Raw genomic sequence first — 18,099 nt, 5'->3', positions numbered from 1 at the left:
ATGTTTAATTAAAAAAAAATTAAATTTCTTTATTGTACAAAGATTGAAAAAAATATTTAAATGCTTGAAATTTAATTTTACAATTTAGCAGTTTTAAGGAAGATAGGTTCGGAATTTCTTTTCGTTTCACACAAATACATACCAAAGTTGGGTCTTTTCTGATGGTGCCTTATTTAATAAATAGGAACGTTATGCTGTTATTTATTTTCATTTTTCGCATCGACAACCTAGTCAGTAGCACCGTCTCGTCGTCTAAAACCTCTCGTGTTGGGATAACATCTCTTCCTCCCTCGCTACGTCCTAAACGTGAATATGTCCTTATTAATTTTTCTATTCCAATCCCTCATGTTTAAATACAATCCATTTCCTCTTTGAAAATATATGTGTATACGAAGAATGTGGGAGAAAGTGAATTATTTCTAGTAAATTACGTCCTTATAATGATTTTAACAATATTTGACTAAAATTCTATTGCAATAAATTTAATGAACTAGTGAAAAAAAAGAAAAAAGTAAAACTTGCCGCCGCGATTGCACTGTATAATAAAAAACAAAATAGTTGATTCGCTATCCGATATAATAACAGACAGCGTATATAATTACAACTTAATTTCCCTCAATTTTCTAAGACCTTAATGAAACAGAAAATGTCAGTGGCTTCCGCAAAAACTATGCGGACACGCAAATAAAATTTTTATTACCAAGCAAAATGTGTTTTATTTTTTAACAATTGTTTATTTACACTTTGTGGGTAGTTAAAGTTTATTGTTCATTAACAGAACACGAATGTGTTTGTTACTAAGTAGTCAGTTTGTCTGTTCATACAAAATCGAAAAACAGGAAGTTTTTATACTTTCCAAACCGTTTTTATATTCTCGAAAATGGCATCGACGCTTTTCTTTAATCTTAATGTTGATTAGTACACTTGTACGCCAGTCATGTCATTTTTGCCCGGAAAATAGATTTCTTAGAGATTCTTATGAACTCCAAACTTAAGCTTCGCTCTAAAGTGACTCTTCAGAACAATTATACTATTAAGGACATTAAAAGCATTGCTAGAATGTCATGTTTTAAAAAGTGTGTTTCAAGTTTTTTTCTGTATTTCGGAAGGGACTGGAAAACGCTAAAAACTCTTTTCTTTATATTTTATGACTGACTAGTTTGATAAAAACCGATAATTTTTTATTGGAAAGTTGATGTCGGGTTTGATAAGGAGGAGCGTTAGGATGGAGAGAGGAGAAGGACTCGCAACCTGACAGTTTTAACTATTCATAAACTTCTAAAGCAATCCTCATCAACTGTATTTAATTAGTTATTTTTAAGAAACTACGTAAATAAGGATTACTGTAAGAACCAACTCAATCCAACTATATCCGCCTTTGCTTAACATACGGCATAAAGTTAGCAGCTGAATAAAATAAGAAATAAAATAAAATTATTTTATACTTTATATACTGAAATTTTCGTGTTAACATTTGAAATCAAATAAAGCCGATAAGAAAAATCTTGGCTACTTCTCCTCTCTACCCTTTAACTGTCGGTAATGCATTTAACCACATAGCTATCTAAACCAAATTAGAAATTAGAAAACTTGCAGATTTTTAGTAAATTCAACATTAGGAATTTGAAAATTGTCCATAAGGTCAAACGTGTAACTGTTTTAATGGATTTTTAGTGACATTTTATTAGAAAAAAAAAATTATATAAAATGTTTGACAATGATTTATACAAATGATATTCGGCCTGTTTCTATCATCAAGTCGGCATACATATTAAAACTGTTAAAAGCCATGTCACTATCGCTATATTTGGCATAATGTAGACGAACGAACCTAATATATCATAAAAATGCTGAATGAATTGATTAAAATATTTGTTTAACAGTACATAGTAAGTCTTCGACCAGGACCTGAGCGTGAGTTGCTAACGGTTAACAATGTAAAGACCACAAACTTTTCATTGAATTTCCAACAGGTAGCTTAACGGCTATTTTGTGTATAGTGCTTTCTATTTGATATAAATTATCTTTAAAATTAGGTTTTTCTAACCAGTTAAAAAGAAGAAATTAAGGTATTTCCTGCGGAACATTTAGGAAATCAAATTTCCGCAAACGGATGTTCTTCCTAAAAGAGAATCTTTACTAAATTATAGTTCTAATAAGAACGAAAAAAGACTAAAGCAAATCTGTAACTAAAAACACTTTTTCTTCTGTTACCACAATTCTTTGGTTCTGGAAGAAAAATTTTCTTGATCAGAAGGGTGTCAGCAGAGAACATTATTTCCACTCTGGGAAAATGTTCGCTAAGCTTAAAGTTCTCTATGTCTTCAATATAACTTCAATTGTTTTTTTTTGGTCATTTTGCTTCAACCGGCCAGTTTCCGGCGGAACATCGTAGAAGTCAACCAAAAGAGACCAATAGAATGGACTTGTGAGTCGCTTGCTGGACCTGTCTAACTAGCTCACTAGCCCAAAATCTACATGGTGGTGCACATGTGTCCCTTTGAAACACCTTGTTTCTTTTCCACTGCAATGTATTTCTATTGACCGTTATTACACAAATGTCCGTCATGCAATTTTACAAATTCTACTTTTTCACGCTCAGTTATTCCACTTGAAATTTAGTTAAAAATATCCAACAATATTTCCCACAGCTGTGGAGTAGAAAGCAAAATAAGTTGGCTTCAATGAAATCATCTAATCATCTATTTACTGATTGCGCAATTAAACTTTTTCTTTAATTTCGTCCACTTTAAGATATCCCATTAAATCTGGAACTGTTAAACGTAGCAGTTATTTTATTTATTTAAATAATTTTAAACTGATAATTATATATTGTTGTAGATGTAATTTGACTTTCATAATAAATGGAGAGCTATATTTCTTGTTTACAAAGTATTTACATTTTCATAAATTAAAAATAGTTATTCATTTTACACACAGTGCAGTGTTACTTTTGATGCGAATACAAATCCTTTTGTAAGTGTCAGTCTCTTTACGCCCGGTTTTCGAAGCTAATTAATATTTAATTTAAGTAACTTATTCGATAGTTCTTGATCGAATCCCAGCCTACCTTCAGAGTTTTGTCCTGACATAGTATTTTTTGTTAGTTTTTTTGCAGAAAACTAAATGCACTTAGGCTAGCGACAAAGGCTTATTTATGTATATTCATTCTCCTCCCTTAAAATTCTTTTTAAGTTTTGAAAGTTATCCCCGATTCAGATTCCCTAAAGTTAAAATCATAGATGTAAATTAACAGAGTGGACATTTGTTTCTAATTTTAGGTTGCATTTTTTCTAAATTAGTAGAAAGAAGTGTTCTGCGATTCGTTTGCGTCATCTTGACTGTTCTGGACTAAACACACAGATCAGTAAGTGCAAGCGTAATTTTTTAGATTTTCTCTACCATTGCTAACATCTCTTTTCAGTAAACTTTGTTCATAGTATTGTTGAGACTACATTTATAAGTTGTATATTATAGGCTTTTGATAAACACCATAATATACCATTTGGGGAAGTCATTTTGGAAAATTTGCTCAGAGAGGTGGCAAGAAAAATCCTGTTTAAATGCTTTCCTTTGAATAGTCTTTCTACTGTTTACTACCTTAAATCCAATTATGAAAATTACAAATGTTTACTAAAACTTTAATACTGGAAAGAGACTGTATGATAGTGAACCCAAATTAAAAGCTAACAACTTGCAGTAAAAATTAAAAGTTTGCAGAAAATCCATAAGTTAAAATCTCGAGAGTTTTCATGAGAGATTAAATGCAGTTTAAATGTGTGCATTCGTCAGAGTTCCTCAAGATTAAAACGACTTTTCACTATTTACAACTTTCTTTCCGTGCTAAGTGTTTTTAAAGCTTCTTTACATGGTGAGACAAACGCCTATAAATCTAGTTTTCCTCTTTGCAAGAACAAAATTTTGACAAATTTCATGAATGAAATTGTATACATTTTTTAAGATTTTAATGGCAGTAAGGGTTATTGAGAAAAACACAACTGAACAGAATCCAAAATGCCTTGAAAGTCCAGTTACATATAATTTAAGGCCAAAAACCAAAACAAATTGTTCGAGATGAATAGACAATTCTGTAGAGGGAATGGAGAATCCCCTCGAATAATTAATAATAAAATAATATATTTTTCTAAAAATAATAAATTACTCAAGGAGATTCACCTTTTTCTAAAATACTGATTTAACTTTTAGCGATTACAACTTCTAACTTTAAAAATCGGAAGGGCATAATTTAATTAAGTTGATTTAGATTGGTGTACATCCTTTTGATTTACGTATTTTTAATAAAATCGCTCGCTTCTAGGAAAAATTTTAGACTACAAATTGATTAGTTTGGGGGTTTTTCAATTTAATATTTATATACATTTCTTTGAATTTTAGTACAACTTTTTTTTTGTAAAAAGCTATATGCGAGTCACATTATCCAAAAAATGTAATTGCAGGATATCAAGGTATAGTTACAAATAAGATGAAAATAGCATTCGGAGTGCACTGGCTGGTTTATGATAGAAGAATAAAGATGTTAAAGTAATAAAAACAACAATCGTACTAATAATTCTTCCCATTGTTTGAGTCACCATTTGGCAATAATGAACGAGCATTTTGTTTTTGATAATCAAAAAATTTTGTACTTCTATTGACAAATAATTTTTCATTTGTTGTTAATTTTAATTGTTATAGTTTCCATTGTTAAAGTTCAATTCCTATAAAAGGTATATTAATTGTATAATAAACAAGTAAAATATTAAGGATTTCAGTTTGAAATTATGGTTTACATTCAGAATAGGCTGCTATCGTATGAAGTGGCAGTATTAAGTTGGTCAGATGCTGTTCAAAAAGAAGTTTGATTAAGGACTAAAATCTCCCTATATATATTGTATATCATGCAAATTGTTCTAAATCTTTTAATTTAAATCAAATATTCTATCTTTGAAATAATTCGCAATTGATAAAACACCTAAACATCTTCAAAGAACATATCAATGAATTGAAAAATTGTTACCAAATATTAAACAACATTTTAAGTTAAGATACTCTGAGAAATGGATTTTGTGAATCTTCATTTAAGAGAGAATAAAATTGGTTACTTACTTTGAAAATTTATGATTATTATCTTGGTTAATGGACACTTATTCTGTAACAATTTTCTGAGTGCTATTATTTCTTATCTTAAACTGAATGGGGTGAATTTATGTTAGGAGTTATAAGTGCTTTATTTTGCCCCCACTGTTCGCAACACCAAACTCAGGGTGGGAGTCCCTCTATAACACTATCTCGCTGTGTACAACTGATTCTTACTTTTTTTAAGAGCCCAATTCACCAAAACCACAAAAAAAAGAGTCGTTAATTATCTAAACTAGTAATCAAATTTGCATTAATAGTATTATTTAAAGGGACGTTTAATTATTTAAAAACGAATTGAGTTGAACTAGCTTCCTTACTAGTATTAACCTGAATTTGGTATTGTTTAAACAATTAATTGGATTCTTAACACATCTTTTTTTTTATTTTATAATTTTTTAAACCGCAATAGTGCGTATAAGCAAATATAAGAGTAACATCGCGCACAAACCGTAATAGAATTGAAAACTACCTAATTTAAGTTTAACAAATGTAAAATTTAGTTCGTGTAATTATTTAAAGTTTAGACTAATGGCAAGTTATGGCGATTGTATGGCTATGCAACTATAGTGATTACTTTTTCTTAACCATTACTCAGAGAAAGGCTTCTTATCGTCAGATATTAAATTTTTTAGTTTTCTCCAGATACATCCGTTGTGAGGTTTGAAAATATTTTTTCTAAAATCATCTATGGTGTCTGTTTGGAAGTGTTTCTACGTCACTACTCAAAAATAAAAAATCGCAGTCTTCGAATTAATGCTTATAGTAGGTTCTACCACAGGGGAATTGACAATAGCTTTTGACTAAATTTGTCAACAAGAAAGTACCTGAAAAAGTAAAGGATATCGAAATTAAATTCATTGAAGCCAAAAATCAATTAAGTTTGACAGGCAATATAAATAAAATACTAAAGATACTAATATCTAAAAGTTTGATCCATTGTTCAGTTCAATACACTATTTTTAGGAAGCGAAACAGAAGTAAAGTGCGTTGATTTAAAACATTATATCAAAATTAAAATTATATGAAAATATTTTCCATTTCATTTATTTATCTCAAGAAAAACAGTTTTTTTAAATTCGTTAGTAATTCTTATGCTAAAATAATAAATAAATAACAATAATGTTAAGCTTCACTATCAGATTTCTGTATCTTTTGTAATTTAACGAAAAATTTATTATTATTATTATAATGAATAAAAAAAAAGCTTAGTTAGTTATGAAACAACAATTTGGATTCAATAAATAACTCAATTCCTGGAGAAGAGATTAGCACATAGGTTAGTGTGGGCAGGATACTAGCGGAGATATCCCGGGTTGGAATCCAGCTGACTTTTTCCTCTTCTTAAGAGATTCTCACAGCTCTCTGTCCGGAGATTAAAAATTTGTCTGTAACTTGAGAACACTGTCCGGTAGTGCATTAATAATGTATTTTAGTAAATGTAATAAAAAAAAAATGCAAAAAAATAAACAGTAACAATTAAAAAAAAAAAAACAGAAAAAGTAACAAATAATATTCAGTCCTTCAAGCAGCTAATTGATAATATGTTTACTAAAAATATTAATTCAACAGGAAATTGTCAAGATATATGAGTACGAATTTCCTTTGCTAGTAATTTTAACTACAAAAATGTTACATATCCGGTAATTAGTAGAAACATAGCAGTTATTTTCGCCCAATAAAATCTGAGCATTAATACAGATGTTATAGTACACTGTAGTACTATATTACATTTTTAATTATGCAAGGATTTGGGAGGAGTCTTCTTTTTTTTTAAATGTTAGCAGAAAACATGAGAATCAATCGTATAAAGTAATGATAGTCAATATACGTAATTAGGTTAACATTGTTTCGTGGATAATTTTGAGTACACATTAATTGGTCCCAATGTGTAATTCACCCTACGGACAATGCTATTAACCAATTTGACTTAAAACTCTTGAAGAAGCATGTTTAGAACATGTATTAACTGCTAGATTGATACTAGTGGCGTGAAGTTAAAAATCTACTAGTTTAGCAAGGAAAAAAAATGATGATTTTTTTGAAATGAAAACTTATGAAACAGTTATAAATAATTTGTTTCTGAGATGTTTTTAGAAATGTCTGCTTTTTTTCCACATAATAAAGAAATTATGCCTCACTGTCATGGAGAGTCTGTATTATGCGACGGTTTTCGACAAAAATCACTTTGTTTTCTGAAAAATCTTCCAACTTTTGAAGAATTTCTGCAGTAAATTGACGGATATTATGTTAAATTACCAATTCTGTAATTGCCTACTAATTCTGTTCACAGAAATCATTAAGTATCAATGCACCAGTTGGAAGCTTAGACGTTGAGTCTCACTTAGGTTCACTTTCAGTTGAAGATTATGTGCCTTGAAAGATCTTAATTTTCTTAGAAATTAAATAAATAAATTCTAATTCAGTTCGCATGAATCTATTCGAATTCATCGTTAGCTAATCTAACCCATTAGCAACTGAGAGACACGAAATCTGTTCTTAAACACATGTGTCGGAGATGTCGATCTTGTCGATCTTCGCACTGATATGTTACCAAGGACGTCCATATCAATAGTGCTGAATGCCTTCCTCAGACCACATTTTCATACTCGAAGCATAGAAAAAGGTTTCGCTCTACACTCCCGCGATTTCTCAGAAGTCACCTGCACCATGCTCACCAACAATTCTTCCGTTCATTATGTTTAAAAATATCTTGATAAACATAAAAATTAAATGCGCAAATGACAATAATTTAGATTTGAATCTGATCTAGTGTTTTTCTTATTTTAAGCCCGACAACATTTGAGTGCATTAGTGCAATGTTGGCCACTAAATTGTACTCTCGTTGTAGACAGCACTGTCCATTATCAGACAGTAGCTGTAAGAGGCTCCTAGGAAAAGAAAGGCAACCTGTACATGGCGTCTGTGCGGTAGCCGCTGAGCTAATCCCTTCTTTGTGAACCTGATTATGTACAGAATTTATGCATGGAAAAAAAGGTGAAGTAATTCCCTTTTTTTTCGGACTGGCTCAACGTCCAACAAATAAAAAGTAGCAACTTGCGAGACCGGTCTGAGAATCTCGCAGGTTGTATAAATATTTACATAAGAGAGAAAAAGAAATTCTAATTGATTATTATTTAATGAGTGGACCTTGAAAACTAGCAATTTATTTGAAAAGCAAATTAATTGTAACAATACAATTGGCCTGGAATTTACTTTTTTTTTACTGATTTTATTTTTTACAATCCTTTACATAACTGATCTTCTGGTCATTCTTCTTGGATCCCAGTAAGAATATGAAATATCCTTATTTCACGAGTACACAATAAAACTCATTTTCCAAAGAAGGCAAGGCATTTGCTTACCTAGCAAGCGTTCATTTCGCTGACAATTCATTTAGCAATTAGTAATTCAAGTTATTAAGTCATTAAATTCGAGAAAAATGTTTACTCAGTGAATTATTAACCACCATCATTTTTATGAAATTGAATGGAGCTGGACTATTCAACCGGATTCCCAACAAGACTAGATTGAACTAGTTAGTTCTGAAGAGGACTAACTTAGCCTTTGCTACAATTAGCTCGCCAAACGCCTGGTAAAACATTTTTTATAATAGTATAATAAATTATATTGTGTATAATGCATTTAATCCATTTTTTTTTTACTGCATTAATCCAAATACAATTACAAGATATGTAAACAAAAATTCATTTTATTATCAATTATCACTGCTTATCTCCTTCATTATTTGTAAAGATGTAGTAGGAATGCTCTTTACTTCTTGATATAGTAAAATATAATATTTTCTGTTTTTATTAGTTTGCTTATAAAATAAATGCACCTGATTATATTTATATAATAATTTGCACAATAACTTAATATCCATTATCTTTTCTATGTTTAAAGATGGAATTCTTAAGTCACATTCCTTTATAAAAGTGAAACTTTTAAATAAATATTTGTTCATAAATTAATACAATTTTGCTTAGGGTTTCCTGAAGGTTAAGTAGAAACTGAAATAATAATTAGTAATGAAATGAATTAATAATAGAGAAAAATGGGATGAGTTCAAGGTTTTGAGCAAGAATTTTTTTTTTTTTAATTTAAGGCGCATCAATATCTGTTTTTTTTTTAGTGCACTTCCAGCCTCTGGACAGAGTTATTTCATTTTAGACAATAGTGTCCATCACTGAACAGTGAGCTCCTAGGAAAAGAAAAATTTAGAAGAGTAGAGGTAATTGAAAAATTAGCCTTTCCATTTTAAACCCCAAAAACTCCAATAATAAAACTGACGCAAATAATTCACAAAAGTGAGATATGTATATAAAATTGTTGATAATATAGAATTGCTGGATTGTTCAAATACAAAGAATTTCTATCTATGAATGTTGATTGGAAAAATAATTAACTGTCCACATTATTCTAACCAATAGTTGTGCGTTAAGATTCGCCTGAAAAAATAGAAGTTATTGACCAAATAAAATTAATAATCATCCTAAAATTGCACAAATTTCACTTCCTTCAGTTGCAGTGAAGAGACCATTATCGTTACCTTTCAGTTTTAAGGAAGCATAAGTTTTTCCAATAGGTAATATTAATTTTCTTTGTAAGGATCAATCATATGATCATTATTCCTTCTAAAATGAACACCTTCAGTTGTACCTCTCTCACCTAATCACATCTAACAAAAGATGAGGAAGAAGGTGTTACTAATGAAGAAAGAAGAAAGAATATGGCCAATTTCAGTCATTATTTTTTAATTTTGTCAAGCTTTTGACCTTGGGCTTGGTCATTTTTAGGGCTCATGCTATTGAAAATTTTGTTTTTTTACATTGCTATGTGTGAGGTTGATGTGAATTCTGTCCTGTCGGCTTATGTACAGTGTGCGGACTAATTTCTTCCTTCTGGATAAATAAATTGGTCATCGAAAACAATGAACCATAAACTATTGAAGTAAAACATTTACTTCAAGCAGATTTCTAGCTGAACATCTATCTGTTTGAGAATATAAATACCACACCACAATTCAGAGAAAGAGAGTGAGAAAACGCAGTTTACTGGAAGAGAATTTACTAAATGTTTTCTACTTGGCCGAAATTTTCTTCAAAATTAAAGCAACAGAATTTATTTCAAAACTTTCTAGAAACATGTATTTTAAGGAAATCTAAGTGCTCTACGCTTTGTGCGAATATTTCGTTACTTTTTTTAGTGAGTGGTTCATTACATTTAAATATTTGGAAGCAAATGCCTCAGTAAGAATTATTTGAATTTTAGCGAGTAAAGTAGAGTATTCAGATGAATCAATTATTTGTTACATTCATATTTTCAGAAAAATAAAATAAAATGTTATGTGTTTTAGGCTCATTTTACTTTTTCTACTTTTAAAGAATATTTATTATAAAAATATTTAAATTCTCTGGATTTAGTTTATCTATTATTCAAATGCATTAAATTCATTTCTCTTTACGGTCTGCTTGTACTCCGCGGCTCAGTAACTCTTCTAAAAATGTCTATTTTAGTTTAGTTTAATTAACTATTGATTTAACTGAAAAGAATTTATTGGAAAAAGAAAAAAAATCTTTAGTTATTTAAGTAACTAACTAACTAACTAACCATAACTTTTACAAGTAAAATGAAATAATAATCTCAACAAAATTGACTTTACATCTTATTAACAGCTCTAATAACGAAATGCATCATTACTGAACATGTTATTTCAAGGATTAACTATCGTTAATTTTATGTTTAAAGGTTCTCTCATATCCTTTTATTGTTATGTAATATATTGATCTTAAGAGCAATATATATCGTGAAAGTGGAGGAAAAAAAAGGTTTCCCTTTGTCATTAAAGTTCCTTTAGCAGCAAAGAAAGAAGGCTTATAGTGCTGTTGAAGTGAAAACAGATCAATGAATTAGGAAGAATGAAAAATATCAAGGTGAACATACTCGTATAACTATCGATAAAATAGCATAGGAAGGAAGTTAAATATCCGTGTTATCTTCTCTAATTCCGTATTCCTTCGAGGAAGTTCAGTGTTAACATATCACTTACATGGTGACCCAGTTTACCTTCACGATAGGACACTTTCAAACTTATTAATTAGTCATTATTGTTTCTGTCAGAAGACACTTTTATTGAAAAACTGTAAATCATAAATGCTTTGCGAAATTAATAGATAAAAATGAATACAAAATCATTTCAAAACTTCCGTGACAGATGAATTCAATAAAAAATTATTATTATTATTATTTTTTATTACATTGTCTGAAAAAATAAATAAATAAAATAAAATAGGAAACAAATGAGAGCTGTGAATGTGAATTTATTATCAACAGTGCCGTAGCTTCCTTTTAGGCTACAATTTTACTTTTAGCCTTTAACTTAAAAATATATTCATATAAAAAATTGCTTTTACTAGTTATTTGTTAGGGGCGGGTGTTGATTTAGTGGTGATAAAGTTTCGTTAGTTGGAGTTCCTCAGTTCGAATCCCACGAATAGCGTCTTTTTATTTATTAGAAAAAATGTTAATAATAAAGTATGTGCTTCCGCCTCCGTCCACGAAACCTAATTGGTAGTTGCATGTTAAGCCTTGTCTGAAAAAATTTAACGATTACCTTATACTTTTCTTTAATTATTTGTGATTATTTTCAGAATATAAACGCAAAAACGCTTGATAAATCATGTAACGGATAATGGAATTAGAAGAGCTCAAATATGATGTATCTCATACGGTTTTAAAGTGTGCTTGTATACATACCATGGGCTAACATGATAGATGCTTATGGTTTGGGCCGCTTGGCTTTTCGCTTACCCTATATTCGATCCCTAATTTTTACAATGAAGAAGGTCGTTAGAAAAATTTCTTGGATACTTTCTTACTTAACCAACTTCTGAAACCCAATTTCATTTGACATGATCATTAGGAGTGAGAGGAAGGAAAGTCATTTCACTATTTCTTCTCCTGCCCACGACCAAGACCAGCTTTTCTCGCTAAAACGTGCGAAATTTAAAGGTTTGCTGGGTATAAATGTCAAAGAACAAATAAAAAAAAAAAGAAAAAGAATAAAAAAATGGAAGCCGGTGAACTACCACAGTGGCAACAAGTTAATACAACTGCGACGATTATAGTGGGAATAAGTTGATCTACATAAAACCAGTTCATTCTTGAACTTGACTTCAGCTACTCATTTCAGTGCGTTTTAGAATACTTTATTATATTGTTTTAAAGCGACATTTATCAATTAAAAAAATATTCTCTTTTATTTTAAATAACAAACAGTCTAGAAAAGTAGACCAATTAGACAAGGACTTTGAGAAAAATTAAATAACATATTGGGGAAGTCGCAAACTGATCCAGTCTTTAAATTTTGTTTAAGTTTTACAACTTCTTATTTTTAAACGCGACATCTGGGGTCATTACATTATATTCTCGATTCCTACTCCCTCTTTCAGTCCTAACTTCCCGTTACAGACATTACTTATCACTTCCGGACACAAACCTTAGTAGTTTTTAATAAGACAAAATGTAGACAGCGAATTTGGGCTTGAATATGAGGCCTTCGGCTTACGAGTCTACTGCGATACCAATCGTGTGACCTAGCTCACATACTAAAATCCCCTTTTTAATAGAAGATGCTGTTTGAGTTTCCTAGTTCATTCAGGGCCAATCTGGAGTATCTTCAACGAAGCGTGGCAGTCCAAACTGGTATAAACTTTTTTTCAGGTAAGTGCGAATCCGCTATTCCTGCATGTAACAAAGAATATCCCAAACCTCTGCGTGGAAGATAAGTATGTACTCATCTTCCAAGAGATCTCTAGCATTGGTCTAGTGATCTTCGATCCATAAAACAAAATCTCTATAACTTGGATGCAATTTTATTTTTTTAAAGTATTTTCATTTCCTATTATAATTAATCTCTTATTTGCCATTAAATACTGGGAAGTATGTTATTGCATGCTGAAAATGTCAGGTTAATGAACTATTTTTGTTATTATACAAACAAAACTAGACGTAGCTGGAGCTATGTCGAAATCAAATGAAGTACCACTTGTGAACGGAATGTAGTAAATATTATTTATTGGTATTTTCATTTGTGTGTACTAATTAATTTATAATCTACCTTAGATTAAATTTTGAAAATATTATGAGTAAAAAGCAGAATCGACTGTGACGAATCATCAAATTGCATAGAAAGATGTAATTAGTTTAGTACTTTCGTTTAGAAATACTAATTTTTATAGATATGTAAATTTCGTGAGAACTGTGACAAAACTTCATATGGTGTCGATACCTTTAACAAAGTATTTCTGTACTTCTTTTGAAAATGCTTAAGAAATTTATCAGTCACATTTACGAAATGTAAAGTAAAGTAATCGCCCATTTTTTCAGGCGGGGCTCAACGTCCAACTACCAATTAGGTGTCGTGGACGGAGGTGACTAGCAAACATACTTTAATGTAAATTTCTTTATTAACCATTAAATAAAATCCAAGGCCTAAGACCGGGAATCGAACCCAGTACCACAATACATATTAGTTTTACTGGTCCCGCCTCTAACCGCTCGGCTACCGTGGCGCCTATTTATGAAATGTGATCTCAGCATGATGCAAAATCGGCTGGGACGAAACGTCATATTGAATTGACATCTTTATACACTTTTGGTTAATATGCAAACAAGACCACTTTTGTATTAAAATTCTACTGAAGAGATGTCATATTTTTGCAAAATTTTTCAAATCCTGCAGAATCGCTAGGGAGAAAAAGAATTAATAATTTGAATTATTTGACATTATGATCGGGAGTTGACTAGAGTTCATATGGTTGCCAGTTAAAAAGATAATCAATATCAGATGAAATAAAGAATAAATCTTTTGTGAATACATTTCTTAATTATTATCAGTTTATATATGTATGCGACTTGTCATTTAAGAATATTATATTTGCCTCGCGCCTAGCCATGAGGAATTCTGACCCATTAAAGCGGACTACCATAATCCGAAAATTGTATGATGACATTCTGCAAACTGCCAATAAATAAATAAATAAATTTGTTTGTTTAAAAAAATAAGGCTGAAAGATATTAACAGTCATTCAGCTTTACACAAAATTTGTACTTCCTCTTCATGAACATTTTTATCGACAGTTTAAACAATAAATTAATATACTTTGTTAAATAGTTACAATTACCCTCACATAATGTGTGAATGTAACTTGCTCGATTTATTTAAAATCATAAGATAAGGTGAAGTGCAGCCAATATTTTAGTTTTTTAAAAAGCTTCATTAAATACTACTTTTTTTCAAAGCAGTAGAATGTAGATCTCTGTGAGACTATAAATCATTTTAAATCGAGAGCTGTAAACCTGAGTTCTGTTTTATATAATAAACTTAAAAAAAAAAAAAAAAATTATACAGTAACAATTATTAAAAAAGTAACAATTAATTTGCAAGGAATAAGAATGTAGCTGAATCGATTGTGACGAAGCGTCATATTGTAAGGACAAATGTGTCCACTAGATTATAAAGTTTTAAGAAATACAAATCTATTTGCAAAATATGAGGATGTTGCTGAATCGATTACTGAAACGTCATATCAAGAAAATTCTAGTATGTGCCCATTGCTATCGAGACAAATTTTCAAAATTGAGTTTTGAAAAGTAATAAAAGCGTCCTCGTGTCATGAGGTTAGAAAAAAAACTCAAAAAAATAGTGTTGGGAGCACATGTGTTGGGAACAATACAACCCAAAATGAAAAATCGCTTGTGCTGCACACAATTTGCTTGCCAACCTTATCATTTAAATAGTTTATTTTTTACTTCTGCCTACTTTGAGAAGGTAAAAGTGAGCTGCAGAACTTTGATTTTGAGGTTTCAGCAGAAATATCCGCTATAAAAGTGTCCCATAAAGTGGTCTTCACAAGTTCTTCTTTATGAGAGAGTGCGTCTGTGCGTGGTTAGCATAACTGCCAAACGGAAAATTGCCGCATGACCAAGTTTCATATTTCAAATCATGGGATTCGGTGAGGAGCTATTGGACAATATTAGCTATCCGGAAGCGTCTCTTAAAATTTGATTTTAATTCAAGATAAATGATTTTCACTTTTATTGTAAACGTTTTTGCAGAATTTATTCAGTTAAGTCAATGTGTGTAGTAATGAGACATTAGTTTTTTGTAATACTGATGCAAATTCTAGGATATTGCCCACATCTGTAGATCCCTCTTTTCAGAATCGGTCCTGAAAGGAGGAAATGCAGAAAATAGCCAATTATATTCAACGGCCCTAGAAGATTGTCACTAGAAAGTAACTTTGCCCCAAGGCAGGCAGTGTTCTGGGAAACGTCCTGTTTCTTGAAGGATTAAATTGGGTTCTGCAGCACGCTAGCGCCTTTAGATTTGCTTAATTTGTCGTTACCATGTTCCTAACAATTGTTGGCAGGTAAGGAAGAAACTAAGAAACGAACTATAAGTGTGAACAATAAAAAAACTATTATTCTTATTATTATTATAAAAAACTATAATTGTCAATGAATCATTGTAATAATGCAAACAAGTCCGTAATCAACATGCCTTTAAAAGATATTTACCTCACAAAGAATTGTACATGTGTAAATACACTAATTCGTGCAATTAAGATAAGCCAAATAAGAGGGGATACGTGGAAAAAACTTCTGTAACCTAGACCTTGCTTAGTAAACGCGAGTGGTAGTCAGATAGGATTAACAATACCAAGTGTTATCTCAGCTCGAGTGTCTTCAGTTTAAAAAGAAAAACATAGGAAGAGCAAATGACCATCGCTGGTGTCACACACATTTTTAATTAAAAATGAACGAAAAGTGTTTTTATCTTTTTAAAAAAGCATCTACAAAAAAAAAAAAAAATGGATTCATGAGTTTACTGGGGATCATATAATCTTAAACTGTCTTACAAGTTCAGTGAGGGCTGATAGAGCGTCTTGCAATTTCATAACTACAAAATAGCGCTTTCTGCTCTAAAATCTAAGTATTTAATCCATAAAATATCGTTGTTTATTTTTAATTCGTTCTACATTTGTGTAGAAAGACTCATTATCAGATGAAAACTGGCTCTGCTATCCAATGATAAATTACCTAAACAATTAGAAAACACACACCTCAAAGTACTTCAGCGCAGCAGCAATGAGAAAATTATCAAAAGTTGGTGAAATTTTTTCTGTATAGAATTTCTCATTAAAAGTACATCTACTTTAAGCTGATATGCAAACAAAATTTCTATATTAATGCTGAAATACTATCACCTAAAAGCAATTTAATATTAAGTTCATCTAGACTTCCATAGAGATTTCTGAAGAATTTGAAATTAGAATTATCATTACAATTAACATATTTATGTTGCAAGTATTGGGTTTTCATTTACTTTCAGGAATCGTTTTAGTTGTTCGCTAGACTTTGACTTATACTTAAAATTCGGATTCTACTCTGATGGCGGATTCAATCCTGTTATCGAAAATAGTTACTTCAATGTTTTTTACCAGATTTTGTTATAGATTTAGGACATAGTAGTTCCTTGTCATCTTGAAATTTCTTTTCAAAAATACAGACTCTTAGTTTGTTTTAATAAAAAGTGAGATAAAAACGCAAATAGAACAGTTATAAGTATCATGTTGGTGCTAGTTTTATCCAGTTCAGAACAAGCGTCACTGAAACCAGTGCTTTGAAGGACAGTCAAAGTCGAAAATCATTCCATTAACAATATGACTCTTACAAAAATTAGTTATTATTACTACTTTGTTTAGTAAAAATGATTATTTAATCTTCTAGTTTAATTAGTAACTGCATTACTTTGAAGTGAAGTAATTAAACGTAGGGTTGCAATATAAATTAAAGCAATTATAGGTAGAAAATTCTCTGAACACTAATGTAACCAGTATTATTTTGATAATCAGCTTTCCATACAATCCAATCATCTACTGAAATAAGTTTTCGCTGAAATTTTCGTATTTATAATGTTAATGTATCTCACACACAAAAAATTGTACTCATTTTTTCAAATTTACTTTTTACGGAATTTTTGATACAAAGTTCTTACCGGAATAACAACTTTTGAATCTTGAATGCAAAAAATGGCTAAAAGAATAGTCTGTGGGCTATTGAAGTAACTACTTTCGATGACAGGTTTGAATCCGCCATGAGAGTAGGATCCAAATTTTAAGTATAAGTCAAAGTCACTACATGCTGGCTCAAAAACGAAAATCGCTGGGGGATCAGAATTTGTAATATTAGTTTGAGTACACCTAAAATCTTATTGAAGAATATCCCTTAACCGGAGATTTCACATAGCACAACGGTTTTTTCAAAATTGATTTTTTTTTTTTTTAATTAACTCTCAACTGGAAAGGCGAATTTATTGATGTGATTTTTCAGTTAGTGCCAATTTTCTCAGTTTAACAATATTATTAATAAATAAAGGGAAGGGATTATCTCAGTAGTCAACGTATTGATTCACACGCCGAACTCCCAGAAACCTTGCTTGGAGTTTCTCTTACAGCTCAGTCGTTGATGGAGAACAGCGCCCTGAAAAAAGCTCCGAGCGCTAAGCCCTCAGATATTGGCGCGCTTTTAAAAAATAAATAAAAAATAATTTTAGTGTTTTTAATTAAGAAAGAAACAAAAATAGTTGCAGCTAAGTATGTTCATTGGCTCCTTCGCTCTGCATATTTTTTCTAATTTCTCACTATTTCTCAAAACTTTTTTAAATTTTGTTAAATGTTAGATGTTTCAAAGTTTACTTTCACATAAATGTAATTCCAAAAGTTAAGCTAAAAACATATTTTTTTGTATCACTAAACAAATATTATCTTTGAAAAACTTATTAAGAAAATGAAATTGACAATGACCACACTACATTTTGATATGTAGGGAAAAATGGAAATTTATAGAGGTTCCTTGTGAATCTATTTCAGCTACGTTAGATCAACTACTATACAG

General features: G+C 30.6%; 2 protein-coding genes across 7 annotated transcripts in view; one reads left to right on the top strand and one right to left on the bottom strand.

The window, feature by feature from the left end:
- Positions 1 to 18,099, bottom strand: part of LOC141448800 (sodium-coupled monocarboxylate transporter 1-like) — a 37,870-nt gene that overhangs the window by 18,577 nt on the left and 1,194 nt on the right. For 3 of the 5 annotated variants that reach the window (XM_074117468.1, XM_074117467.1, XM_074117466.1), the window contains exons 1-2: positions 5,107 to 5,201; positions 143 to 300 (exon numbers count right to left, since the gene is read on the bottom strand). The exons of 1 other annotated variant lie outside the window; for it this stretch is intronic. The gene's annotated coding sequence lies outside the window, so the exon portion shown is untranslated. Of the gene's footprint in view, positions 1 to 142; positions 301 to 5,106; positions 5,205 to 18,099 lie in introns of those variants that run through there. One more of the 5 variants, XM_074117465.1, reaches the window with a different exon arrangement.
- Positions 8,298 to 18,099, top strand: part of ppk23 (amiloride-sensitive sodium channel pickpocket 23) — a 28,929-nt gene continuing 19,127 nt past the window's right edge. The window contains exons 1-2 of one of the 2 annotated variants that reach the window (XM_074117470.1): positions 8,298 to 8,731; positions 9,272 to 12,861. In XM_074117470.1, coding sequence (XP_073973571.1) covers positions 12,771 to 12,861 — 91 coding nt within the window. In that variant the 5' untranslated portion in view covers positions 8,298 to 8,731; positions 9,272 to 12,770. Of the gene's footprint in view, positions 8,732 to 8,942; positions 12,862 to 18,099 lie in introns of those variants that run through there. The other variant, XM_074117471.1, reaches the window with a different exon arrangement.

Source organism: Rhodnius prolixus, unplaced genomic scaffold (assembly GCF_049639745.1).
Source record: "Rhodnius prolixus isolate KJV_2025 unplaced genomic scaffold, Rpr scaffold_2, whole genome shotgun sequence".
NCBI lineage: Eukaryota > Metazoa > Arthropoda > Insecta > Hemiptera > Reduviidae > Rhodnius > Rhodnius prolixus.
Note: the sequence above shows the minus strand (reverse complement) of the source record. Positions and strands in the feature narration are given on the sequence as shown.